Below are 27,473 nucleotides of genomic sequence, written 5' to 3'. Positions count from 1 at the left end.
CTGCCACTCCATTCCCGTCTCCAGTCTCACAGTCACTTTGGCCACCCTTCTTTAGTGGGGTCCGTGTGTGACCTAATTAAAACAGCTGGTTCCAGGAGTTGTCTAATGAGTTCACTGTGTGAGGACAGTAACCTCCTCCAGACTCCCAAGACCCAAGGACAACAAGGCTTACCATAATGTATTCAGGCTCACATTTTAATGGAAACACAAACTAGAAACATGCTTTTCAAAATTACTTTCTTAAAGGAAAGAAGAAATGAAAGCTCATCTCTGGTTAGGAACCAAAAAAACACAGTCTAGGTTTACTTTAAAAAAAAAAACAAAAAACGGAGAAAAAGAAAAGTAAAATTGTGCTTAAAAGCCCCACAAAGGAGAATATGGAACAAGTACAAGTAGAGGACCTGGCTGTTCACATGATTCCAGTGTGAACAACCCACTACTACTGCCTTGGACTCCCCTGGCCTCGACAAGGTTGACTATGCCACCTGAAGGAAGTTTCCTACGTAGAGAGGCGACCCTTGGCCAGGGCAGGGGTGCAACCATAGCCTACTGCTCCTCGGCCAGCCTGAGTGTCCAGCAGCCAAACCCAGAAGAGATGCTTCTCTTACAAAGGAGCAGGAAACTTTCACCACCATTACTTTCATGCAGAAACCCATTTTGAATGAAAATGTGGTATCTCTAGTCAATTTCAATTAAGTCTCTTTTCTTCTCTTAAAACCAGACTAGTAATGGTCAAATTGAGGAACACTGCTGAGGAGTTTTCACAGTGGTCATTAGAAATTCCAAACCTGAATGGGAACTCATGAGGCTTACCACACAACCCACAGAAAACAGGGCAAAAAGGATCTCTACAGGCCCAGAATAACTTCTGAATCACTACTACAGACCAAACACAATCAGAAAAAAATCATAATCCTAAGAGGTAAAACCAGAAAATTTTACAAAAACAGCAATCATCATTTGTATGGTTTATTCCTATGGAAAAACATAAGACACACTTACCTCAAAACATACATGACTTTCAACACATTACCATTTATGAGGAAGTGATCTACTGAAAGTAAAATCAACTTTTGCGCCACTTTCTCTGATCATTACCTTGTTAAACTTGAAGTGCATTGGTCTATTCATATATTGCACACAAATTAGTTTAGTGAGAATTAGTTTAAATGTTTCCAGAAGTATTTTAAGTGTCTCACATATAGAAAATTAGCTTAACAAAAGTCAAAGGAAATACAGTGAATTTCATTTGATCCCTGTATAGCTCTGTACTTCATATGTCCATGTCCCAGGATCACAGTGGTAATTAACCCTGGAAACATGCCCTTTTTTTTACCATGAAGACTGAATTCTGTGATTCTGGTTCCACAGAATACAAACTCTGCATGGTACTTAACAGAAGCTTCCAAACGGGATCCCTAATAAATTTAAAATCAAGTGAAGGTAACAGAAAGATACATCTACATTAACAAAAACCTTCAGAAATGCTTATCCTAATGTTTCATGACCAATAAAGACAGAAAAAAAGCTTGTATATCTTCTCCTAGAAACAGTACCAATGGAGGGAAAGTCACCATGATCAAGAACACATGTTGATTAGGTTCAAATACGCTACTGGTTAGATTAAGCACAACAAGATCTGTAAGTAGAACTGGAATATAAAGTTCATTAGCTATGAATACTTTCTTTGGGAAGAAGGAACCCTCTCAATAGTCTACTCATATAACTCTAAGTGCCTAGACAAATGGCCAAAGTCCCTATTCCATCACTTTTAGTATTACAGGTACTTCCCACTCTACTTTGCTTTTACTATTTCTCACTTCCAGAACAAGTGTTTTTACATAAGCAAACTCAGCACATGCAAAAACTATAGTTTTTTGTTAAAATCTAAGCAAATTTCCTATGACGTAAAAATTCTAACACAATTATTAAAACATCTCTTGCTTTCAACCCATAAAAGAAAAATAAAAAGGATCAAAGAAAACCTTTAAGGCTACTTTTAAACAGATCTCTTCGTGTGGCTCTGAGAAATATATATAGCCCTTAAGTATTCATAAAGCAGAAATATTTCCTGGCTGATAAGTAATGAAGTAGAAGGTAAAACAAACTTATTATCATTCATTTGTATGGCTCTAACAGAAGATCCATTTGAGAGGGAGAAAAAAAAATTCTGAAGCAGTGAATTGCACTTCAGAAAGGCACAGGCGAGAGAGGAAAAATGACAGTTAATTTTTTCCTTTGGTCTTTAAAAACTTATCTCTTTTCTAAAGCTCTAAGGCCATATAAACCAAGGCTTCACCAATAGCTCCTCAAGTGACAATTTACCTAATCAGCATGGCAATCACAGGAAAGATTCCATGTTTACTGATTGCACTAATCAAAAATCACTTTTCAAATGCGGCTAATTGACAAGTTTACCAACTGAAATGAAGTGAAGTGACATACTGGGTTCTCTGGGTTGCAGAAATGAAATGCTTCATTCACATGGAATGCTCAAGACTGCACTTGACTCCAACAAGTTTTCAGCACCCGGGCCAATTACTCATCAGCCAAAAACTGACACATCAAAGACAAATCACAAACCAACAGTAAGAAACACCTACAGCAGATAGAGTTTGACCAAATGGTCTGTCTTGTTATTTTGCACCACATGAAGAAAACAGCTATGACAGTACGAACATTAAAAAAAATTAAATGGCTTATTAGATCTCCATTTTACTAAAACTATTTCTGATCAAATTTTACAGCTCAAGATTCTATAAAAAAGAAGGCTGATCTATCATTTATTATTTTTAAATATTCCTTCCTTCCTTCCTTCCTTCCTTCCTTCCTTCCTTCCTTCCTTCCTTCCTTGTGTGAGAGAGAGAGTGAGCACACCATGTGTGAGCTGGGGAGGGGCAGAGAGAGGGATAGGGAGAATGTCAAGCAGGTTCTGTGCTAACCACGACATGGGGCTCAATCCCACAAATCATGAGACCATGACCTGAGCCAAAATCAAGAGTCAGTCACTTAACCGACTGAGACACTCGAGGGCCCCGGGATTTCCTTTCTTGATAGTGGGCACCATTTCTCTGGGCTCATCATATGATCTGTGACCAATTTAATATCTTGCAGTGACCATTCTAGATTAGGACAATTATTATCAGGGAATAACTTGTGAAATGACATGGCTGCCTTCAAGGAAGTCTACTCTCAGAACCCCAAGCTTTTCTAGGTTCTCTTATAACCAAGGGCAATTAAAATTCATTTACTTATCCAAATCCTTCTAAAGCTTTTACAGTTCTGGCTTGATTCCCAATTTTCTCTCTCCAAACCCTCTCCTTTCTGCTGAGCAAGAATCAGACCATATTACTAACTACCAGCAGATGACTTCAATGTCTTCAGGTACTTCAACGTGCACAAAAATCAGACTCAGCATATTCTTCCGTATTCCTTCACCCTCCTGGATTTCCAAATTCTCATTAGTCACCCAGGTGTCCACAGTGCAAAAGTGAGCCTCATCTTCTCTCCCTTGTGTAACATATTCAATTATCCAGCCCTTCAGTTGTTCCTCTCCTATCTTCTCCACTTTGAATCCACTTTGCCACAGATCAGTTCAGATCTTCATCATCCTTCCCCTAACTAAAACAACCACCAAGTCTTTTCCATAACCAACAGAGCTGTGGTTTTAGAAAGGAGATGTAACTGTGCACTCTTCTACTTTAAATTTTTTTTTTTCAACGTTTATTTATTTTTGGGACAGAGAGAGACAGAGCATGAACGGGGGAGGGGCAGAGAGAGAGGGAGACACAGAATCGGAAACAGGCTCCAGGCTCCGAGCCATCAGCCCAGAGCCCGACGCGGGGCTCGAACTCACGGACCGCGAGATCGTGACCTGGCTGAAGTCGGACGCTTAACCGACTGCGCCACCCAGGCGCCCCATACTTTAAAAAGAGCTTTAAGAAGCTCTTATACATGAATAGGAAATTTATTAAGGAAAAACTGGTTAGTAAAAATTAGGATCAAAGTACCAATTTTAAAAATTATCCCTTAAAACAAAGATATATTATTCCTTGCTTATCAAATTAGCAAGGACTTTTAAAAAATGATAATACCTGGTATTGGTATATCATTACCAATGGTTAATGCCAAGTTGCTTTAACCATATAACAGAAGGAAAGACAAACAACATCATTACCATCTCAACATGGAGGAAAAGCATTTGATAAAATTCAATACCCACTAGAAACAAGAAACAGAAAAAAAACTTGTTCAATATTTCTTATCTAAAAGAAAAAAAACTACAGTAAACGTATTTGCTTATTTTTTTAAAATTTATTTATTTTGAGAGAGAGAGAGAGAGAGAACAAGCAGGGTAGGGGGAGGGAGAGAGGGAGAGAGAGAGAGAGAGAGAGAGAGAGAGAGAGAGAGAGAGAGGGAGAGACAGAGACCGTCCAAGCAGGCTCCACACTGTAGTACAGAGCCCAATGAGGGGCTCAATCCCCCAAACTGTGAGATAATGACCTAAGACAAAATCAAGAGTCAGACACAGCTGACTGATCCACCCAGGCACCCCAGCAAACATCACTATTTAATGGTGAAATATTACAAGTTTTCCCTTTAAGGCTAGGAATGAAACAAGGATGTCTACCATTACCCAATTATACCAGAGGTCCTAGACAGTGCAATAAAGCAAAAAAGACCAAAAGGCATGAAGATTAGAAAGTCAATAAACAAAACTGTCACCACTTACAGATCACATGATTATGTAGGCATAAAGTCCAGAATATACAAACTTTCAGAATAAATGATTTTAGTAAGGTTGTTGGATACAAAGTCAAATTCAAAAATCAACTACGTTTTGGGGTGCCTACATGGCTCAACTGGTTAAGCGTCTGACTTCAGCTCAGGTTATGATCTCATGGCTTGTGGGTTTGAGCCCCATGCCTGCTTCGGATTCTGTGTCTCCCTCTCCTCTGCCCTTCCCCTCCTCTCTCTCTCAAAAACAAATATACATTTAAAAATTTAAAAAAATTAAAAAACCAACTACATTTCTACATACAAGCAACTGGAAAATGACATTTAAAATATTACTTCTAAAAACACCAACACACATCAAACATCTATGAATATTTTTGTCCTCAATTTTTATTGTGATTTCAACACTTACAGAAAAGCTACAAGAATACAAAGAATTCCCACTGCTCTTCACCCAGAGTTCCCAAATGTTGGCATAAACCTATTCCTCACCTGATGCTAGTTAAAGTGAGAAGGAAAACTAACAGTGATAGTGGAAAACGGTATTCCCAATATAAAAATAATCTCATAACCAGAATATAAAAGAACTCCTAATAAAGCAAAAGGAACAGATTACCCAGTAGAAAAATGGACAAAAGGCTCAAACAGGCATATTACACACACACACACACACACACACACACACACACAAATGTTCAAGGGTCAATAAATATGAAAAAAGCTCAACTATAGTAAGCATCAAGAAGATGCTAATTCAAATCTGAGTGGGAGACCACTACCCATCCAGTAGAATGGCTAAAAGTGAAAAGCCTAATTATACTTAGGGTTGATTAGAATGTGGAGTAACTGGATCTTCCCTGCACTGATAAAGGAATGCAAACTGGTATAAACTGAATGTAATTTGGGAAACTTATTCACTACAGGTGAATGTGTGCAGAACCCTGACCTTGCAATTCTACTACTAGTCCATACTAATCAGAGATGTTTATATTATGTGTACTGAGAAACGTAAGAATTTCACAGCAGTGCTACTCCAGCAGCCCCAAACTGACCGACCCAAACACAACCCCAACTGGAGAGGGAAATGGTGATGTAGTCACTGATGGAACAGTGTAAGCGATGAAATTTGCAGCAACAATATGGATAAATCTCAGAACAAAATGTCAAACAGAAGAGGGCAAATTTTTTAAAAGGTTAATGGAGTAAGAGTCCCATTATATAAAGTTAAAACAAACAAACAGATGAAACAAATCTATGACACCTATGTCAGGATAGTAATTACCTTTGATGGGCTAGAGTGGCACCTGGGAAAGCACATGATGGGGGGGGGGGAAGGGTGGGCTTCTGGAGACTGGTCCCTGTCTACATTTTGTTTTGTTTTGTTGAGAGAGAGAGAGAGAGAGAGAGAGAGAGAGAGCGCGCGCGCGTGCACATGTAGGGGAGGAGCAGAGGGTGGGAGGGAGAGAATCTCAAGTAGGATCCATATGCAGCACAGACCCCACACAGGGCTGGATCTCACAACTGTGAGATCAGGAGCTGAGCTGAAATCAAGAGTCAGGCACTCAATTAACCGAACCACCCAGGCACCCCTCTACTTCTTGACCAGGGTAGTGATTACATGAGTGTGTTCATTTCATAAAAATTAATCAAACTGTACACTTGTGACTCAGAACTTTATATGTTACATTTTAATAAAAAAAATATGTGAAAATACATGTATGATTATCCAATTTTCAAAAATTACACATAAGAATATAATGAAAAAAAATCACTGCTTTAAAATTGCAGGATCATGGGATTATGGGAGTCTGTTTTATTATCTGCCACATTTTAATTAACAAGAACTACAGTTAAAATTCATTTAAAATGCCACTACAAATATGGAGGAAAAAACCAGCCTCTCCACCCTTGTAATCTGTCCCCATTATGCTCCTGGAATTTTGTACCAGTTATTCTAAGCTTAATACCACCTGACTTTTTGCTGTGTATTTCTAAGCCCAAATTCCCCACTGTAGGCTCAATTTAAATAGCGTATTCTTCCTGATTTTTTTCCCATAAACGTTTTCATTCCTACCATTCCTATCCCCTTTGAAAAGATGTTAAGTATAGAGTTCCAGCACTAATCCTCAGGTAGCTCAATGTTACAGGTCACCACACAGAGAGGGCCACTTGTGTCTTGCTCTAAGTCAATCCCTACTTTATAAAACTTATTTCCCATTTTTAATGATGTAATTAAAATAGAGACTAACCGGAATAGATTCTAATTAAAGTCTCTAAGTATAAACAAATTAGATCTCATAAGAACTGTAACAATGGCAAATGAGTAGTTACTCAAAGTAGTAAAAAGGGAGAGGTGACCCCACTATTTGAAGTAAAATGCACAGATGCTGGTAAGAGGTAACTGTTCCTAAAGAAGGCAAACTAAGAACTATAAACTTGCAGGCCCCAAAAGACATGAAATTCTCTGCCTTTGGTGTGACCCTGATAAATAAAAGAACTTTCTGACTTCCTTCTTTCTCTTACTGTTGGAGAAGAATTCTGCAGACTGATAGGGGACCTGAGAATGAAGCACTCAGATTTATACAAACTGCACACTGAGTGAGTGATTTTCTGTGAAGGGAATCCATGTTTTGTTTACAGATTCTCATGTGGGCCTAGGATTCCCTAAAAGATCTAGGCAACATTTCCCAAAGTGTATACCATGAGTGATACACACAATCAATTTCTGGGGGTCTGTGAACAAGCTTTTTGTCTTTACAGTTATGTATTTATTTTGACATATATTTGAAAAAAATACAACTAGCACATCAAACTCATGTCACACAGTATTGATATACAGTAAAACCTTGGATTGCGAGTAACTTGTTCTGCAACTGTTCTGCAAGACAAGCAAACATTTCCAATAAATTTTAACTTGATAAAATGAGTAGTTGATACGAGTAGTATGTGATGCTGAATGTCACATGATCACAACTGAGCCAATGGTTCTCGAAATTCACTTTGATATACAAAGTGCTTTGGATTACAAGCATGTTACCGGAATGAATTATACTTGCAAACTAAGGTTTTACTGTAATTTATGTATTCAAAATAAATCAAATTAAAAAAAAAAAAAAGACTTTAAAAGGTGTTACGTAAGTAGCTGGGTGATTATGGTGGCAGCAAGCCCAGTGACTGGGCCTTAGGAAACATGAAATGGAAGGAAGCTGCATAATGGAGAACACATGCTTTTACCTTTGCTACTCAAACCTCTTTCCAAATCTCTCAAAGTTTACTAGACGCAACAACCTCAGGAATGCCACATAACCATCATCTTGAGAAATAACCTACGGAGATTATACTTGGCTCTAGCATTCTGTGTCTCAATTTTTTTCCCCACCTGGAAGCTGTGATACCATTATGGATAGAAGTACATGGTGAAGAGCCATTAGATAAAAGGAACTGGCAAGGAATGTGTCAATAAACAGTTGGCTTTAACTGCGGAGGGGTGCCTAGGTGGCTGAGTCAGTTAAGCATCCGACTTATGCTCAGGTCATGATCTCAAGGTATGTGAGTTCAGTCCCCATCAAGCCCTGCATTGGGCTTAGTACTGACAACTTGGAGCCTGCTTTGGACTCTCTGTTTCCCTCTCTCTGCCCCTCTCCTGCTCCCAAATGAGCATGCACATGCACTCTCTCTCTCTCAAAAATAAACATTAAAAAAAAACCAATAAGCTGGATGTGCTTTCAGCATTTACTAGTAAAATTTCAGGGCATAGATAGCTCTTTCAAAGGGACGAGACTCTTGTTGTATGTGGCATGGCTTGATAATATATATATGGAAATATACAGAAATGTTATTTGCTGAATCTTGGGGGGAAAGGAATTAAGTAAATTACTGCACCAAGCAGATCCCCACAAGACCCATTAAAAATATTCTGTACCCCTTCTGTGTTCATTAAATAGAATAAAACCGCTGAACTCCATGGTTTTCATGGAGTCTAATAATGCTCCATTCAGTGTCAAGCCACACAGCATACAGAGAAAGAGAGACAGAGAGAATACACTGAACACAGAGGGCTCTGAGAGAGACACCTTTAGAACCCATTTCTTCCTGGATACTAGATTAGGAAAATCTGGGTGGGCTTTAGGTTAAAATATGGGTTTATAATTAGCATGCAAACAGTGGTAGGCACATATCATAAATACTTCGCAACAATCTTCACATTAATCTGGTATTTCTTTGACAACTCCAAGATTGATTTTTTTTTTTTACTTAAAAAAAATTTTTTTAATGTTTATTTTTGAAGGAGAGAGAGACCCCGAGTGTGAGCGGGGGAGGAGCAGAGAGAGAGCAAGACACAGAATCCAAGGCAACTTTAGGCTCTGAGCTGTCAGCACAGAGCCCAACGCAGGGTTTTATCTCATGAACCGTGAGATCATAACCTGAGCAGAAGTTGGACGCTTAACCACCTGAGCCACCCAGGTGCGCCCCCCCACTTTTTTTTAAACATTTTTTAAAATGTTTATTTATTTTTGAGAGAGAGAGAGAGAGAGAGAGACAGAGAGAGACAGAGAGAGAGCACGCACATGGGACACTGGCAGAGAAAGAGGGAGACAGAGAATCCCAAGGAGGCTCCATCCGTGCTGTCAGCGCAGACCCTGATCTGGGCTTGAACTCCTGAACCCATGAGATCATGACCTGAGCCGAAACCAAGAGTCGGGTGCTCAACCACTTAACCAACTGAACCACCCAGGCACCCCTACAACTTCGGTTGAAAAAGATTTCTTACAGCAGCTCCCTCTATTTTTGTTAATTAATTTTCATGAAATATTTCAAGCATTCAGAAAGAAACTTAAATGAATGACACTTAGATTTAACAAATGTTAGCATCTTGCTACAGTCAAATCCCCCTGCTGCCATGCTGCCATTGTTTGGTTGGGTAGCAACCAGACAACTAGGAATTACCTTACAAAGAAAATGGTTTTGAGAACCTGGTACATGACTTCTACTTTCTTGGTAAACGAACACAACCATGGAACTCAAAAATAACAATATGGGGATACAGTTTAAAATTAATACAGAATCTATGAAAAGTCTAACCTTTAACTCTTTCTTCCCTCTGTCCACTGCAATTCAAATGCGATGTAACTATTTTCAATGGGTAACATTTCCGGACCACTTCTGTGCACCAAAACTGGTTACCAGGGGTTAGGGAAAGGCCAAGATTTTCACAGAACCAGAGTTAAAGGAGTATTACTACCTAAAGCAATGCCTGGCTTTATCCTAAGGAATCCTGAGATACAATATGCATCGTGAGAAAGGGATACTGTCATCTTTCAATCGATTAAGAGGTTGCAATTCCATATCTAGCATCCGATTTAACTGCCCCAATACTTGTATTAATGAAGTAAGTAGCCAATCTCTCCACATATTTCTTTCTGCATACGTTCACTCTAGTAGAGTTACAGATGAAAATAAGAAATCCAGTTCATATTATTCAATTAGCTATACACAGCCAAGATAAAAGTATCTTCAAAATTTACATGAAGCATTCTCTTACAGTTCTCCTAAATTATGTTTTTTAAGTCCACTATCTCTGCCCTGACAAATCTTTTTAGCAATGAGATTAGGTTGGTTTACCTTTGTTGTAATATTTAACTTAGCATGTAAAATAATCAACTAATAAAAACTTACTTGACATGAGTTTTGGAATCTGGGCTTGTCCTCTCAACAGTGGCCTGTATAAGTTTCCCTGATAGGTCGCAGGTGGTGGTGCAGCATTGCCGTAAATGCCAGCCCCTGAGCCCCTTGGCATAACATGGCTGTAAAAGGACCCCACCAACCAGAAAACAAATTATAGATCTAGCCACCACATCATAGCTGACACAAATTAAATAAATGCTAGTAGTGGTCTCTTTACTACTAGATGTGATTAAGAGAACACAACCTTAAAAGATTTATAATTAACAAAGTTCAAAACAGTACCACGGATAGTAATGGTGACAGAATATGTTCATTTGCCACACCAAGATTAATTGGTAATTATTTAGGTATTTATTAATTAATTACTAATTACTAAATTAATTAATATATTAATTACTTCATGCAAAAAGTTAGTCTACTTTTCTTTTTTGTATCATATTTCAGTTTTGTCCTTAAGGACCCATGTTGTTGCTATCACTGTATACATTGCTGCTCTGTATCTTGCTATTTTCGATTATATCAAACATTACCCTATAGTTGTCATAGTCTGCAAAATTATAATATGTACACCTACAGAATACCATGGTGACATCTTCTAGTTTACCAAACCATTCCTCTCATTGAGTATTACTATTATTGATAACAATTCATTAGAGATTTGGGCATATAACTTTATACTTCTCTAAAATTATTTTCTCAGGACAAATTCCAAGGAGTAGGAATTTGGATCAAAGTTAAGAGTTATTGTATTGATCATGTATCATACTACGTACTTGTTACGTATTACGCATTACATACATGGTAATATATTGAGTAACACTTTAAACAGATTCTGCCGCATATTAATTCAGCTAAAACTTTCTTGAGGGTAAAGAAAATGTTTTATTCCTTTGAAATAACTGTCAGAAAGACAGCAAAACCTCTTAAGGGAAAATAACAGAATTCTCAAGCAATACATAAAGCATAATACTATACCAAAGAAACGGAAGTGAATTTTAAAAAATGAAGAGCATAAAAGCATCAAAGTCATTAAAATATTTGCCGACTAGGCTTAAGTACTTATGACATAAACATTGACCTAATGCCTGTGAATGATTCCAAAAAAGCAAAATATACAAAGGATAGCAACCTACCACTCACCCCAAAGTCCTGAATGCAGCCTGATCTAGATGGACAGGCCGCCGGTCCCGACTGAAGCCAAGCTGGGGCTTCCACTGCCGTCCATTGCTGGACTTTTCCCAGTCACTTGGTTTCAGTACTGGTGCTGGTTTTCTGACCATTTGAAAATACAATATTCAGTACTGGGATAAACATTGTTCATACAAAATAAAACTAGATAGTTTATATTTAATGGCCACATCGCTGTTACCTTGCTCCTGGCAGCATTACAGCTTTAAAAATGTAGTCTTCAGCAAACTGTGGGTCTTTAAAATTAATACTAGAAGAGAGCAAAACACAATTTAGTGATTTTAATATTACCTTGGCTTAACTATTTTAAACTGAGGTACTTTTCATGTTTAAAAAAAGAGTAATTAAAATTCCAAAGTCTTCTCCAAAAATTCTTTTAACTGATAGTTTCATCAAATGGCTGAATATCTCCTTCCCCAAACTAATCGCTAGTACACAGCCTTCATGTAATTTTCTGTGTGGGAAGAGCCATACTCTCACTAACTGTGGGTGACCACAGACAAAGGACAGACCCTGCCTCAACTCTCGAGAAATACCAACAGGATACTGGAGATAGATGGAAGAGGTTTGCAACAACAAAAAATTTCAAAAAATGCCTTTCATTCTGTTTAGTGTAGGATGAAGACTTTCCCTGTAGCATCTTAGGGAAGATTAGCTCTTGTCACAAAAATAAGATGCAAATGCCACCAGAAACACTTGCAAACTCAGAAAGTGAACACAAATAATCTACGGAGAAAAAAACATTAAATTTCCCAGTTGAAACCCTGTATCATGCTCTATTAGGATGTTTCTCTTCCTTCAGGAATGGTCACACTTTGAAAACTACAGAGTGACTTATTTTATAAGTCTGTACTCTTGGACTGTGAATATAAGCTTAATCAAGCTTCCTTTCTGGTGGGGTGAGTGTGTCCCAAAGCCTGGTAAGTACACAAGTTTTCCTTTTGACACAGCAGTTAAGACTCTGGACACATACAAGGTTTATACCTAAGGATATTCACAACATTAGTATTCATGTTGAAAAACTACAACTGAAATGTATGAGTAATAGCGGAGTGGTTAAAGAAACTAAGGTTCTCCCTAAAAACGGAATCCTCAATTGACATTACAAAAAATTTAGTAAGAGAACACCCACTGACATGGGGAAAATACATATACAACAGACTAGACATATATTCACCAAAAGGTTATCAGTGATGTTCACTGTATTATCATCGCCTTTCCTTCTCTGTGTTTTTTTAGTATTTCCAAAATTCCTCCATGACGGCAATCAGTTGAAAAAGGTTTTATTCAAAAAGGTTTTATTGAACTGGTTGACATTTGAGACAGCTAACTTTTTTTTTCTTCAAATACTGCCACTTTATATTATTAGGGTCTATTTTCGTTGCACTGGGATTTAACTGTATATTTTAAGTACAGAAAAATAACTTCATTTATAATAAAAATGCGGAGTTCAAGAGCAGCTGAACAATACTTCATTTACTCAATCCATTCCTCTTACAACTCACTCTTCACTGGCAACCACCTTTATCTCAAATGTTCTCTACTGGGCAAGGTGGCTTAGGGCAGTGTTACAGGTTTAAGAGGGTGGCAGAGAAAATGGTAGTTAAGTACAGGAGTTCATTAGGGCCTTCTAGGTACAAAGTAAAGACAGAAAATCGGTAATAAAGCAACACTTGCAACTAAAGTGTCTCAAAGCAGGTATCTTTGTGTCAGCAGGGCTTTTCGGCAGTTTACCAAATAAGCTTTAAGAGTTCCCACAGCACACGTGGTCTCAGAGTAGTGTGGGGGCACAAATGGCCGCCAGGGAGCAACCCTGCTTCCCCTTCTGTTAAAGGAAATAAGAAATGTTTAGTAATATTTTCATAAGGAATAAAAGTGGAAAAGGCAACAACAGGTGCAGAAAAGATGCTGAGTCAAAGTATCTGTATGCACATGCCTTCCATACATGTCTTTGTGTGGGATCAAAGCATGTGTGTATGGAGAAGAGGGAAGAGCATTCTTTCACAGGGGACCAAGGAAAACATCATCCAAGAGGCCTTGGTATAAGGTGGGACAGGACTGGTTACCAAATGAGAGAGGAAATAAATGTAACCAAGATGTGGAAAGGGGTCCCAGGACCAAGGAATAGCTCAGTTGAATTGGAACAGCAGCTGTATGAAAGTGACCTGAGTGATTACATCCTCAATTCTCCCAAGAAAGATTCATAACTAGTTCCATTCTAAAGGAGCAGGACGACACAAACCAACTTGTTACACGCAATGAATGCTTTAAGCTCTCAAGCCTTAACTCCCAGGTGGAATCTCAGTTGGAAAGAGCTAGACTGGAGCAAAAAAGTTTGTGAACAGAAGTGGGCAGGAAGACAGGCTGCCTGAACTGGGTTAATGTCCTCAGGAGGCTGTCCTGAACACAACATGAAGCTGCTTCAGGCAGTGAGGGAGTAAATATAATCAAGGAGGCAATTCAAACAGAACCTCCTGGCAACAGTGTGTCAGAGAGCAGAGGGAGAGAACCAAAAGGTCTTCAACATAGTCTAGGCAAGGGCCTTCAATGTGTGCTTGAGATGAGAATGCTGGGCAGACAAAAGAAATGGCAAGTGGAAACACATTGAGGAGAGGGCTTGAGATGAAGATCTGCAAGTCATGTGCAGAAAGACTGGAAGCTAAGTGAAGGAAACAGCAAAGGTAAGGAGATAACCCCAGGGTCACAGGGATAATCTCTCCTGAAGGACAATGGTTACAATCAGAGATTTAGTAAGACAGCTGAAATCAGTGTTTGAGAAAACAAATCCATTTATTTATGAAAGATGCAGTTTACTGTATGTCAACTGTTCCTCAATAAAACTGCTTTAAAAATCCCATCCTTGGGGTACCTGGGTGACTCAGTCAGTTAAGCACCTGACTCTTGATTTCAGCTCAGGTCATGATCTCGAGGTTCATGAGTTTGAGCCTGTCACTGGGCTCTGTGCTGACAGTGCAGAGCTTGCTTGTGATTCTCTCTCTCCCTCTGTGTCTGCCCCTTCCTTGCTTGCACCCTCTCTCAAAATAAATAAATCAACATTAAAAAAAAATTCCATCCTTCATGCTCATGCTCTAAAAGGGAAAACATTTCCAAGGTAATAGGAAAAAAATCTCCAACATCTCCCCTACTTCCTCTCAGAGCCAAACTCCACAAAGTGATCTATATACTTAATAGGGAGGGAACAAACCATTAGGAGACAGAAAGGGCGCATCTAAAAATAAGTTTGGAGGTCCCTATTGAAGGGACATGGGATACTATTTTTGACCTCAAAGATTAAAGCATTCTTTTCCCTTGGACCTTTGAGTACAATTTGAAGACTTACTCTCTCCTAAATGAATTAAGCTTTCACTGGTTGAGATTTTTTTTAGTAATTTGTTCCCAAAAATATATACTAAGAACTATTACATTTTTAGAAATTAAAGAACAAAAGAAGCTAAAGCACAACTCAACTGTATTTTTCCAATGTGATAACATCAGCCGCAACTTAAACAAACATCTCCAAAAAGAGAAACACGTAAAGAGGCAGGAACTCATTAGGCAAAGTCCCAAAGGGGAACTGTACTGAGATCCAAGCTTTTAAAGTTCCTTCATTTTTTTCAGGTTTATTTATGTAAGTAATTAAAATTCTTATAGACAGAGAAACTAAAATAATAGAAATTATTTTATTATAATAAAATATATAAGAAAAATAATAGAAATAATAAGAAAAAATGCAGATTACTCTGACAAATTTCTACCACCAGAAACAAAAGAGCTTAACTGTAGAGAGCACCAGGGGAAGGAAAGCAGTATCAGGGAGGTAAGACAGAAGCAGCTTCAGGGAGGAAATGAGTTAACAGAACAGCTTATACATTCAACAGACTGCCCAGCTAAGGTAAGATAACTGTGTTTAGACGTACACGGCTTCATCCAGCTTCATCTAATTCCGTAAACAGGACTATTTTTCACCACTTCTAGGTGGCACCGTGCTGACTCATCTAGCACAAACTTCTACCCACTGAGAAGCCCTGCCTCAGGAGAAGTATGATGGACCCTTCCCTTGGTAGGGAACTTCCCTATTATTTCACATAATCACCTAACTGTTACCAGAAACACACTAAGGACAAAAATACAAAAATGGTAAACTTAAGCATGGTTGAAAATAACAAAACTGAGCAGTGCTTTCATCTGTATCACAAGTAGCACTTTAGACACTATTAGAAGAAAATACTACAGCAAAGTCTCAACAGGAAAGGAAACGAATGTACAACACCCCTTTCCAACTCAATTCACTTTAAGAATTACCCTTAGAAATGCTATTTTAAGTACTATTACTGTTTGAGAGTGCTAGTACACTTCACAAAGATAGCAGAAAACTCTAAATATCAAGTTACTGCCTGCACTCCCCATTTTTACCCCACCTTTCCCTGATACCTTCTGTAATTAATGCTAAATCAGCATATCAATGCAAACTGTTCTTGTAGGGAAAACTTCATGATTCATATACTTGACATTTTAAAGCACTTAAAGAGTTTATAGGACTTAAGATGTCTTTTCTGACATTCTGTCAGAAGTAGCTAACCAGGTAGTGGAAGATAAACCCTTCCAAGAGTTTTCACCATCAAGTCTGTGACTAACTGTATATACTCCTCTTCCTCTAGGCTTCTGATTTCAAATCACCTGCTTGCCAGCCATAAGCATTATAGACACTGCAGTAACAGTTACATTAAAAAACTCACATTTTTAAAAAAACCTCCTTGAAGAGATAAAACACTCTATCCCTTGCCTGATTCATCCAAAGGTGACTACAGAAAGTTTGAGAAACACTTCTCTGAAGAAATAAGGGCTCCTGGAAGGCTCTGTAAAACACTGGGCTTTGACACTATGAACACTATGAACAACTGGGCTTTTACACAGGTTCAGAACTATGCTAGGTGCTATGAGAAAAAAAGAAAACTAAATGCTGCTGATGAAAATAACACACAAGAAGATTATATAAACTACAGATCACCTTGTAGAACAGAAGAAAAGCTATGAAGGATAGGCTATAAAGGAACGGGCATTCCAAACAATGAGAGGAAGATACAGAGGTTAGTGTGATAGTGATGGGAAGAGCATGGTTACAAGGAGGAGGGAAGTGTCTGTGAGCAACTACGTGGATTTAAGCACAGAGCGATGGCTCTGCCAAACTGTGACAGACCTCGACAAAGCAAAGTTTAATTCCACTGGCACTCTAGAGCAAAGATTTCTGAGGACGGGTAGTGCTTTTAAGAGAGAGAAGACTTATAGCATATGCCAACAGAGTCAGTGGGGAAGGCGGAATCAAATAAATCAGCTGGGAAGTCACTATAGTAATTCAGGAGAAGAAACTATAAAATAAAGGAAAAAAAAACCCTACAAAATAGGCCCACTGGGAAGAGCCAGGGATAAAAAATAACAGGGGAAAAAAATTCCAGAACAGTGGTATAGATACAGGGCTTATTGTAGAATGAGAGGCTAAGCACATGGAATGTAATATAGAACTAGAGGCTCCTGAGTCTGGGCAACTGCTCAGAGACAGAAAAGAGAGATCAGCCAGGGACAGGCACTGGACAAAGAAGTATGGAACACTGAATGTGAGGTAAAACAAAGGGGTGTGTGTGTGTGTGTGTGTGTGTGTGTGTGTGTGTGTCTACTCCAGAAGAACAGAAAATTGTGCCGCTGCAGTGGAAGAGAACTTCCCTTTAATTTTAAAATCATATGAGGTTGTATATACTTACGAGGTTTTATATATTTAAAGTTAACAAACAATATTCTAAAGATATTACAGCTAAGCAAATTACAATGGTGAAATGCAGGATGAGGAAAATTAAAGGGGATAGCTCAGTTCTATTCAAAGTTAAGCTACTAATATACTGATTTATGGGATCAGAATTAGAAAAGAATAAAAGATTTCCTAGGTCACAGCCGCCTCTATTTTCGAAGGGTCCTTCTAGGAACTTAAACACTTCAACAACCTCTCTCATACACTTTCCTACTACACTTTCCTACTCATACACTTTCCTACTACAAGTAAGACCAATGCGATGGGAAGAACCCACCTACACTCAATGGTTTCTCTGATGTGGAATGGAATACCAGATGCACCCAAACAGAGAAGGGAAAAGATGCCAGGAGTCAAAACAGAGAGAAATAACTGCAATTGGCACCGGAGGCTGCATTCATAGATTTTCCCTTATAGAGCAAACACAACACTGGGATGAACAACAAGCCCCCAAACAAACACACACACAAAAATATGCAGTAAACTGGATCAACCTCATTACCCCTCAGGGGAAACAATGAAAATTACCTCATAAGGTAAAAATTAATGTGGTCTTTCACAAATCTCTAGGAAATTAACTCAAATCAATTTTATTATGAAGCTTTTTTCAACATGTACCTGAATACACATGTAGGGATTTATCTTATACATCAGATAATCTTGTGAACATCATGGATACCAAATAATACCAAAGGCCCCTCAGGCTCATAACCAACCAACACTAACAACACCATACAAACAGAAGCTAAAGGATTTGTCAATTTTGTAATTCTTCCCTTGGACAAGTTTCTCTATCCTAATTAGAAAGGTAAGTAAAGTTAACTACTTCTAGAGGGCTGGGCAGAAAGGCTCTTGAAAACATGCAGAAAAACGGAGGAGCACAAGCAAACATGTGACAATCTGAAGACGGATCCAGTGGGATTAAATGACCTGAAGCACCACTGCAAGGCAGAGACCCCAAGGGTGAACACAGAGCATCCTCAATGGATCTGCCCAAACCAGACTATTCGTGTGAAGGGCTCAAGAGCTTGGCTCACAATTCTAACTCTACCCATAACAGAAGAGCTCAAAGACAAAGAGCTAGAACAAATTATGTGTAAACAAAACATGTGCGTAAAGATAAATAAAAGCAACTAATCTAGAAAGATTTTCCAAATTCATGACAGTTTTTTTTTTAAATAAAACTCCTTCTCACTTGTTGGGATGAGCACTGGGCGTTGTATGGAAATCGATTTGATAACAAATTATATTATAAAAAAGAAAAAAGAAAAAGAAAACATCACATTCAGTCTATCACCACAATAAATACATACATACATACCTCCTAAAATTGCAGGTGCTACCTAAATCCATTAAGGATAGGAAAATGAACATGCTTTCACTTTATAATGATAAATCTAAAATGTTTCCCAAGAATCAGAGAAATAGTATGAGTGGGAAATATTCTTCCTACACAGCCTTTCACAAAATCCTCGCTAAGATGTGTTTGCCTTAGTCTTGCCTGAAGACTGCAGAAAATGATAGTAACAAAAACCCTGTTGTCAAGATTAGTAATTACATACACTAATTAAGCAAATAGTAATTTGTTGGTTTTTAATTCTAAACAATCATATTATATTTTACACACAGAAAATGCTGTCATCATGCAAGAAATGAAATATAAGTAAGTTTTCCAGGTAGCAGAAATTAGCCCTTTAAGTTTGTATATTAATTGTTGGTAAAAATTTCCATAAAATCATTCTATCTCAACCAAAGTAAAGGATGTAATAGTTTTGTTTTTAAACTCTGCAGAGCCACAACTGTAAATATAATTAAAATAATCTGTTGTAACACAGTGAAGCTGTGTGGGCCTCTGGGGTGTAGAGGTCTGTTTGCTCCTACATACAACTACTCCTAGAAACTCCTACTTTCTACCTCCCACTTACTAATCCGGGAAGAATTAGAGGTTGTCAAGGGAAACCAGAAAGCCGAGAAGCAAGCTTGTTCAATCAGTAACTTTAACAATATACATAATTTAAAGTCAAGAGGCTCTGTTCCAAGGTTTGCAACACAGGGACTCTCGAATCTCAAAGCATTGGTAGATTAATAGCTGCCATTTCCTTGTGATTCAGAGGTCTTTTTAGACTTATTTGCAAGTTACAGAGCTGTGTTTTGGTCAAATGACGTGAATTTTGGAAGACTTACCTGATTGCAGTGTTCTGTGCCAGATCTCGTAACATGGGGACAGGAGAACATACTATTCTAAAGACAAGGAAGACAGTTAAGTTGTAGCCTTCTGGATACGTGGAAGTAAGATATTACTTTAGGAAAGAGAACTCATTAAAATGTACCAACAAAAACAACATAACCAATTATAGCTTTCAAAAGGACCCTGTCTTCCTTGTTTGTAATCTCCTTAACAGAGAACTATTTTCTGCAAAAGGCTCCTATCAGAATTTGTAAAGGATACAAACAAATCAAAAAAGGGGCGTCAGGGGAACAAATAACCAAACAGAAGAATAGAACAGGCACTTTTTAAATGAGGAAAACCAACTGGTTAATAAATATACCATATGGCATTTGATTTCATTAGTAATCAGAGAAAGGCAACTGTAAGCCAACAGGCATCCACTAAATTGACAAAAATTAAGGTGATGACAATTCCAAAGGTTTGCAGGAATGCAGAGCAACACCTCTCACAAACTGCCACTGAGATTATAAAATAGTGTAATCACTTTGGAAAACCATCCAATATTATGTAGAAAAGAAGATACACATACTCTGTGACCAAGAATTCCCAAACTCTGATCTCAGAACCCCTTTAAAACATTCCTAAAAATCAAGGACCTCAAAAAGCTTTTGCTTACATTGGTTATGTCTATCAATATATACCTTTTAAAAATTAAAATTACAAAATTTCTAAAATACTAATTTAAAGATAACAATAAACCTATAACATAAATAACATTTTTAATAAAAAACTATATTTTACAAAATGAAAAAAAAATAATGAGAAGTCTCATTGTCTTACATTTCTGAAAATTTCTTTAATATCTGGTTTAATATCTATCTTAATAGCTGGATTCTCTTATCTGCTTCTGATTTAATCTCCTAAGATATCTATCACACTACATTCAGTTTCTGGAAAACTCCATTGTACACTCAAGAGAGAAAGAGAGTGAGAAAAGCAAATATATCACAGCATCTTAGTATTATCATGAAAATAATTTTGACCTCATGGATCTCCTGAAAGGGCTTTAGGAACCCCCAGGGCTCCCTATACACAGTGACACAGCCACTGGGTTGAAGAGCTGGGCTCTCACCCCAAGTCTTTTTCATAGTGCAGCAGGTTTTCTGTTGTTTTGTTTTCTCACTATTACTAGAAAATAAAACATGTAGGCAACAAAGACAAAATGCTAACTAAACTTCTTCCCAGTTGTACCAATTTACACAAATGAATGCTTACTGATCTGGAAGAACAGCTTCTTCATCCAAAGAAAATTTTCCTTGCATTCCATGACATAGTTCAGGAGGTACATCCACTGGCTGTGGAAAAATGCATTCTTGATCATATATCCAGAAGAATGGAAAGCAGGGACTCACACGTCTACTTGTACACCAATGCCCATAGAAGCACTATTCTTAAAAGCCAGGAGGAGGAAACAACCCAAGTTCCCATCAACAGATGAATGGATAAACAAAATGTGGTATATACACACAATGGCCATTAAAGGAATGAAATTCTGACACCTGCTACAATATGGATGAACCCTGAAAACATTAAGCTAAGTAAAGTAAGTCAGACACAATGAGGACAAATACTGCATGATTCCATTTATGTGAGTTACCAAGAACAGGTGAATTCTTAGACAGAAAGTAGAATAGAAGTTACCAAAAGTAAGAGGAGAGGAGAATGGAGATGTATCATTTAATATTGTTTAATGGATACCCAGTTCTGGAACTGGACAGTGGTGATGGCTGCACAACACTGTACACAGACTTAATGCCAAAAAATCACACACTTTTTAAGGGTTTTTAAAAAGTTAAAATGGTACACTTGTTTCTGTTTTATCAAAATTTAAAAAATGCATTTCTGATTAATCAAATAATTACACTGTCTAAAAACACCTCATGATGGAAAAAGAGACCATACCTCTGTGGAACCTGTCTGATAGAGCTCCAAAATGAAGTCGTGAAGTGGGTGATGTTTCCCCACAAATAAGACATCGCCTCCAAGACTGTTTCTTTTAGCTGGGAGGAAAGTAAGGAAAGAATAAAGATCAAACAATTACATCTGCAAGCACAACTTTTATGAGAAAATGAAACATCTAAATTTTATTTTATTTTTTAAAGTTTATTTATTTTGAGACAGAATCCCAAGCAGGCTGCTGTCAGTGCAAAGGCTGACACAGAGCTCGATCTCACAAACCGTGGGATCAAGACCTGAGCTGAGATCAAGAGTCAGATGCTTAACCGACTGGGCCTTTCAGGTACCCCAAGAAATCACCTAAATTTTTAAAACTTAAGTATAAAGTTTACAAAAAATAATGTAAAAGTTATAGGCCAAAATGTGTGAAGCCTCTATAAAAGAAAAATAATTTTTGACAATAAGGTTTCAAAGATCAATGACTATCAGAAAAAATTATCACTAAAAGATATCTGAATATAGTATTGTAAGATAAGGGACAAAGTTATCTGTACAGAACTCATTTGCTTTCTTTAAGAAATATAAAACCATTTCATGAGGAAACCCAAACAAATTATACCATCTGATAACAAAGACTATTCTAAGGATGGCTGACAGAGAAATTATTTCTATAGGTTTATCATACTGGTGTTAAATAAATTTCCCAATAGAATCTAGCTTCCCAATTTCCCAATACTTTTAACTACCAGTATTAATGACAAAATGCCACTGTTTGTAATAAAATAACATTTTAGGTTAGCAATCTGAGAGAAAATGCCTGTGTTTGAATCTAACTTTTCAAGCAAACTGTTACTGAGGGGAGATGAAGGGAAGGAGGATGGAGGAAACTAATACAACCCAGTATGGAAAAATACTTTTGTGTGTACGTATCATACAAGAACCAAAAAGTCAAAGGATATTCTTGAAGTGCTGCTTTTTAATAAATCTAACAAACACTTGTGAGTTAAAAAAATTATAATTACTATTCAATTTATGGATAATAAATTCTAAGAAGCTGACTTTTCTTATAAAGAAAACATCAAAGGTTTAGGCCTTTATGTGAAATTTGACAAGTGGAAGCAGAGTCTAATTTCATAGGGAAATGTAAAGTCTGTATGATATAGACTCAATGTTGAGATCAAGTGAAAGTACAATTCTTACTCTCTTCTGGAGTGAGGTCTGGGTACACCTCTTCTAGAGCAGCTCGCAGCCTTCGCTCATCCACAAAAGGCAACAGAGCAACACCTGGGGGAAAAAATGCACACCAACCACCCAACTATTAGGATCATCCAAATTCCATTTATCATTGGTCCAAATAAACATTTCTAGTAGAATATCCTTGCTGATGTAAAAACACTTCGAAACTGAACTCTATTTGGTCAAATCTCAGATGCAAATACTTCCCATGTGGTGAGAGAAGACAAAAGTTCTATATATTTTCCATCCTTAAAATGGCTCGTAAGAGCCATGTTTGCAGAATCTTAAGTCTATGATGATAAAATTTTTAAATTAATTGAACAAGTAGCCACCTGGACACGAGTCTTTGTTCTCGCCTTACTTACGAGGATGCCCTTGGGCAAGCCAGTTAATCTGCCAAGGGCTTGAGTTTGTCCTTTCATCTTTCTGACTTGGTTTTCAACTAAAATACTCAACTAGAATAAATACATGGAATGTCTTCCAGCTCTAAAACTTCACAGTATTTTGTTTACATTTTAAAACCTAATAACTAATTTATATGCAAGAAGTTTTTAGAGACTTGCTTAAATAACTGTGGGGAGTATTCAGGCTGAAAACTGTTCTCTGGAATGTGCCAGAATTAAGGTAATTGTTTTATTTCAATCTAAATTTATAATTTTCAAAGAAGCACACCAGTAGTACAATGTCTATTACTAGAAAAATATATGAAGTTATTCAACCAAATGTGTATGTTGTACTGTATACAATATAAATAGTCTTTTGGCTAAAAAATTTAAAACAAATGGCAAAGAGTAATGCTATTAAATAGAGCTAAATAATTTTGAAACTACTGACAGTCAAAACTGCTCTACTTGTGATTGTTCCCTTTAGAATGAGAAATGAAAGGCTCCCCAAGTTGTCATTAATTACTTAGCTACCATATTTTCAAAGTTTAGAAACAAGTTCAATTTCATTACCTAGTAGGGAAACATGTATTTTTTTAAAGTTAAAAAGAAACTAACTTCTAGTGTGAAAAGTGATTTCAATATTAACATCTATCATCTGAGTTAGGCTATTTCATTTACTGGTAAACATCTACACAGAAAAAAAATGTAGGGAGCTTTTCAAGTTTTGTTTAGTCATACACTTAAAACCCAAATTATCAAGCAGACATTCCATCAACTCCAAAAGCCAACTCCAACTGGTCAGCAGCTAATGACAACAATAAGGTTATTAAGCAAAAAATCAGCCCTAATGGCCAGGGTGGGAAGAAATGCATTATACCCAGATGTGATAAAGTTAGTGCCTGAGTGAGCTGATAGTAAAAATGACATTACAACCTAAAATTTTCCAGAGTGCTTATTTACAGGTAACCTAAGTAGCAGTAAAACTTAGGTAAACATAGTGCTCATACTCTCTGTGTTCAGATCTTAGTTCTATTGCTCTGTGACTTTGATCAAAATACTTAAATTCTCTGTTCATATATAAAATACACAACATTCGAAATGACTATGCTATATTTCTCTTATATAAATTAACTAAATATAAAAACACAACATTGAAAGTACACATGTTCAACAAATGTGTTTTTTTTTTTTTTTAAAGCATGTGTATTTATTTTGAGAGAGAGCTCAGCAGGGAAGGGGCAGAGACAGAATCACAAGCAGGCTCCGCACTGTCAGTACGGAGCCTGAAGCAGGGCTTGATTTCAAGAACCATGAGATCATGACCTGAGCCAAAATCAAGAGTCAGATACTTAACTGACTGAGCCACACAGGTGCTGGAATATTACATGAATACTATAAAAGAACAACAATGCACATTCAATAAATGTTGAAAATGTACCCAGATATATTTTATCTTCTATCATTTTAAGATGCACTCAAGTTAGGCAAGGACTTAAATGTTACCATTACTTTCGATAAATTTTAAAGACATATGAGAAAAACTGTAATAGTACTAAATTTTACCTTAAAAAATTTTTTTTTATGTTTATTCATTTTTGAAAGACAGAGAGAGATACAGCACAAGCAGGGGTGGGGTGGAGACAGAAGAGGGGAACACAGAATCCGAAGCAGACTCCAGGCTCTGAGCTGTCAGCATAGAGCCCGATGTGGGGCTCAAACTCGTGAACGGTGAGATCATGACCTGAGCCAAAGCAGGACGCTCAACCGACTGAGCCACCCAGGCACCCCTACTAAATTTTACCTTAAAATATGTTGTGTTCTTGCTACAGTCTAATAAATGAAAATACTTACACAAAATATAAAAATATTAAAGGCCTGAATTTCAACCCACCCTAAAATTCATTTAGAATCTCAAGGGACCCCAAATACCCAAAACAACCTTGAAACAAATAAATAAAGTTGAACAACTCCCACCACTTGATTCCAAAACTTTCTAAAGCTACAGGAATTAAAACAGTTTGGTACTGGCATAAGATTAGGAATAACAACAGGCAGCGAAACAGAGAGCCTATCAACAGGCACTCGGATACATGGTCAAATGATCATCAATAAGGGTGCCAGGACCATTTGATGGGAAAAGAGCAGTCTTTTCAATAAATGGTGCTGGGAAATGGATATCTACAGCAGAAGAATGAAATTGGACCCTAACTTTACACCGTATACAAAAATTGCCTCAAAATGGATCAAACCTAAATGTTAAGACCTAACACTATAAAACTCTCAAAAGAAAACAAGGAGGAAGCTTCATGATACTGGATACAGCAATGATTTCTTGGATATGACAACAAAAGCACAGGCAATGACAAAACAGTCCAACAAAAATTGGACTTCATCAAAATTTAAAGCTTTTGTGCATCAAAGGACACTATCAAACAAAGTAAAAAGACAGTCACAAAATGGAAGAAAATAAATGCAAAATCTTATATGAGACTAGTGTCCAAAATATAAAGGTACTCCTACAATACAACAAAAGCACAATTCAAACATGAGCAAAAAACTTCAATAGACATTTCTCCAAAGATGTAGCTAAGCACAAGAAAAGATGCTCAATATGACTAATCATTAGGGAAATGCAAATAAAAAATATAGTAAGATCCCACTTCATAACCATTAGGATGGCTATTACCAAAAAAACAGAAATAGACACAAATAAATGGAAAAGATAATCCATGCTTATGGACTGGAAGAATACTGTTAAAATGCCCATACTATCCTAACCAATCTACAGATTTAATGCAATCCCTTATCAAAATATCACTGGCATTTTTCACAAACTAGTTAACAAGGAATCCTACAATTTGCATGGAACCACAAAAAACCCAAATAGCCAAAGCAATCCTGAGAAAGAACAAAGCCAGTGGTATCACACGCCCTGATTTCAAACTATACTACAAAGCTACCGTAATCAAAACAGTATGGTACTGACATGAAAACAGACATATAGACCAACAGAATAAAACAAAGAGCCCAGAAAACCCCCACACGTATACGGTCAATTAATTTATGACACAGGAGGCAAGAATATACAATGGAAAAGAAGAGTCTCTTCAACAGATGGTGTGGGGAAAACTGTAAAGCTACATGCAAAAGAGTGACCATTTTCTTGCACCATACACACAAATAAACTCAAATGAATTGCAGACTTGAAGGTAAGACCTTAAAGCATAACACTCCTAAAAGACGGTTCTAAAACCAGACAAATACCCCATAAAAAGGAGAACTACAGAGCAATTTCCCTAACGAACATGGATGCAAAAATTCTCAACAAGATACTAGCCAACTGGATCCAACAATACATTAAAAGAATTATCCTTCACAACCAAGTGGGATTTATACCTGGGATATAGGGCTGACTCAATCAATGTGATACATCATACATCAATAAAAGAAAGAACAAGAACCACGTGATCTTCTCAATAGATGCCAAGAAAGCATCTGACAAAATACAGCATCCTTTCTTGATAAAAACCCTCAAGAAAGTAGGCATAGAAGGATCATACCTCATAATCATAAAAGCCATATACAAAAGACCCACTGTTATTATCATCCTTAATGAAGAAAAACTGAGAGCTTTCACCCTAAGTTCAGGAACATGACAGGGATGTCCACTCTCACCACTGTTATTCAACATAGTATTGGAAGTCTTAGCCTCAGCAATCAGACAACACAAAGAAATAAAAGGCATCCAAATCGGCAAGGAGGGAGTCAAAAGTTCACTCTTCACAGACGACATGATACTCTATGTGGAAGATCCAAAAGATTCCACCAAAAAACTGCTAGAACTGATTTATGAATTCACCAATACTGTAAGATATAAAATCAATGCAGAGAAATCAGTTGCATTTCTATACACCAATAATTAAGCAGCAGAAAGAGAAACCAAGGAATCAATCCCATTTACAATTGCACCAAAAACCATAAAAATAAACCTAACCAAAGAGGTGAAAAATCTATACACTGAAAACTATAGAAAGCTTATGAAAGAAATTGAAGAAGACACACAATAAAGGAAAAATATTCCATGCTCATCAATTGGAGGTACAAATATTGTTAAAATGTCGATACTACCCAAAGCAATCTACATGTTCAATGCAATCCCTATCAAAGTAACACCAGCATTCTTCACAGAGCTAGAAGAAATAATCCTAAAATTTGTATGGAACCAGAAAAGACCCCAAATAGCCAAAGAAATACTGAAAAACAAAGTCCATCATAATTCTGCACTTCAAGCTGTATTACAAAGCTGTAATCATGA

The 27,473-nt window shown here is 37.2% G+C and overlaps 1 protein-coding gene across 1 annotated transcript in view; it reads right to left on the bottom strand.

Moving 5' to 3' along the window:
* Positions 1 to 27,473, bottom strand: part of XRN2 (5'-3' exoribonuclease 2) — a 77,326-nt gene that overhangs the window by 8,965 nt on the left and 40,888 nt on the right. The window contains exons 21-27 of the mRNA XM_027069470.2: positions 22,737 to 22,820; positions 21,543 to 21,640; positions 20,856 to 20,935; positions 19,595 to 19,651; positions 11,792 to 11,860; positions 11,563 to 11,694; positions 10,414 to 10,541 (exon numbers count right to left, since the gene is read on the bottom strand). Of these exons, the coding sequence (XP_026925271.1) occupies positions 10,414 to 10,541; positions 11,563 to 11,694; positions 11,792 to 11,860; positions 19,595 to 19,651; positions 20,856 to 20,935; positions 21,543 to 21,640; positions 22,737 to 22,820 (648 nt within the window). The remainder of the gene's footprint in view (positions 1 to 10,413; positions 10,542 to 11,562; positions 11,695 to 11,791; positions 11,861 to 19,594; positions 19,652 to 20,855; positions 20,936 to 21,542; positions 21,641 to 22,736; positions 22,821 to 27,473) is intronic.

The sequence above is a fragment of the Acinonyx jubatus genome, chromosome A3, assembly GCF_027475565.1.
Source record: "Acinonyx jubatus isolate Ajub_Pintada_27869175 chromosome A3, VMU_Ajub_asm_v1.0, whole genome shotgun sequence".
NCBI classification, from domain to species: domain Eukaryota; kingdom Metazoa; phylum Chordata; class Mammalia; order Carnivora; family Felidae; genus Acinonyx; species Acinonyx jubatus.
Note: the sequence above shows the minus strand (reverse complement) of the source record. Positions and strands in the feature narration are given on the sequence as shown.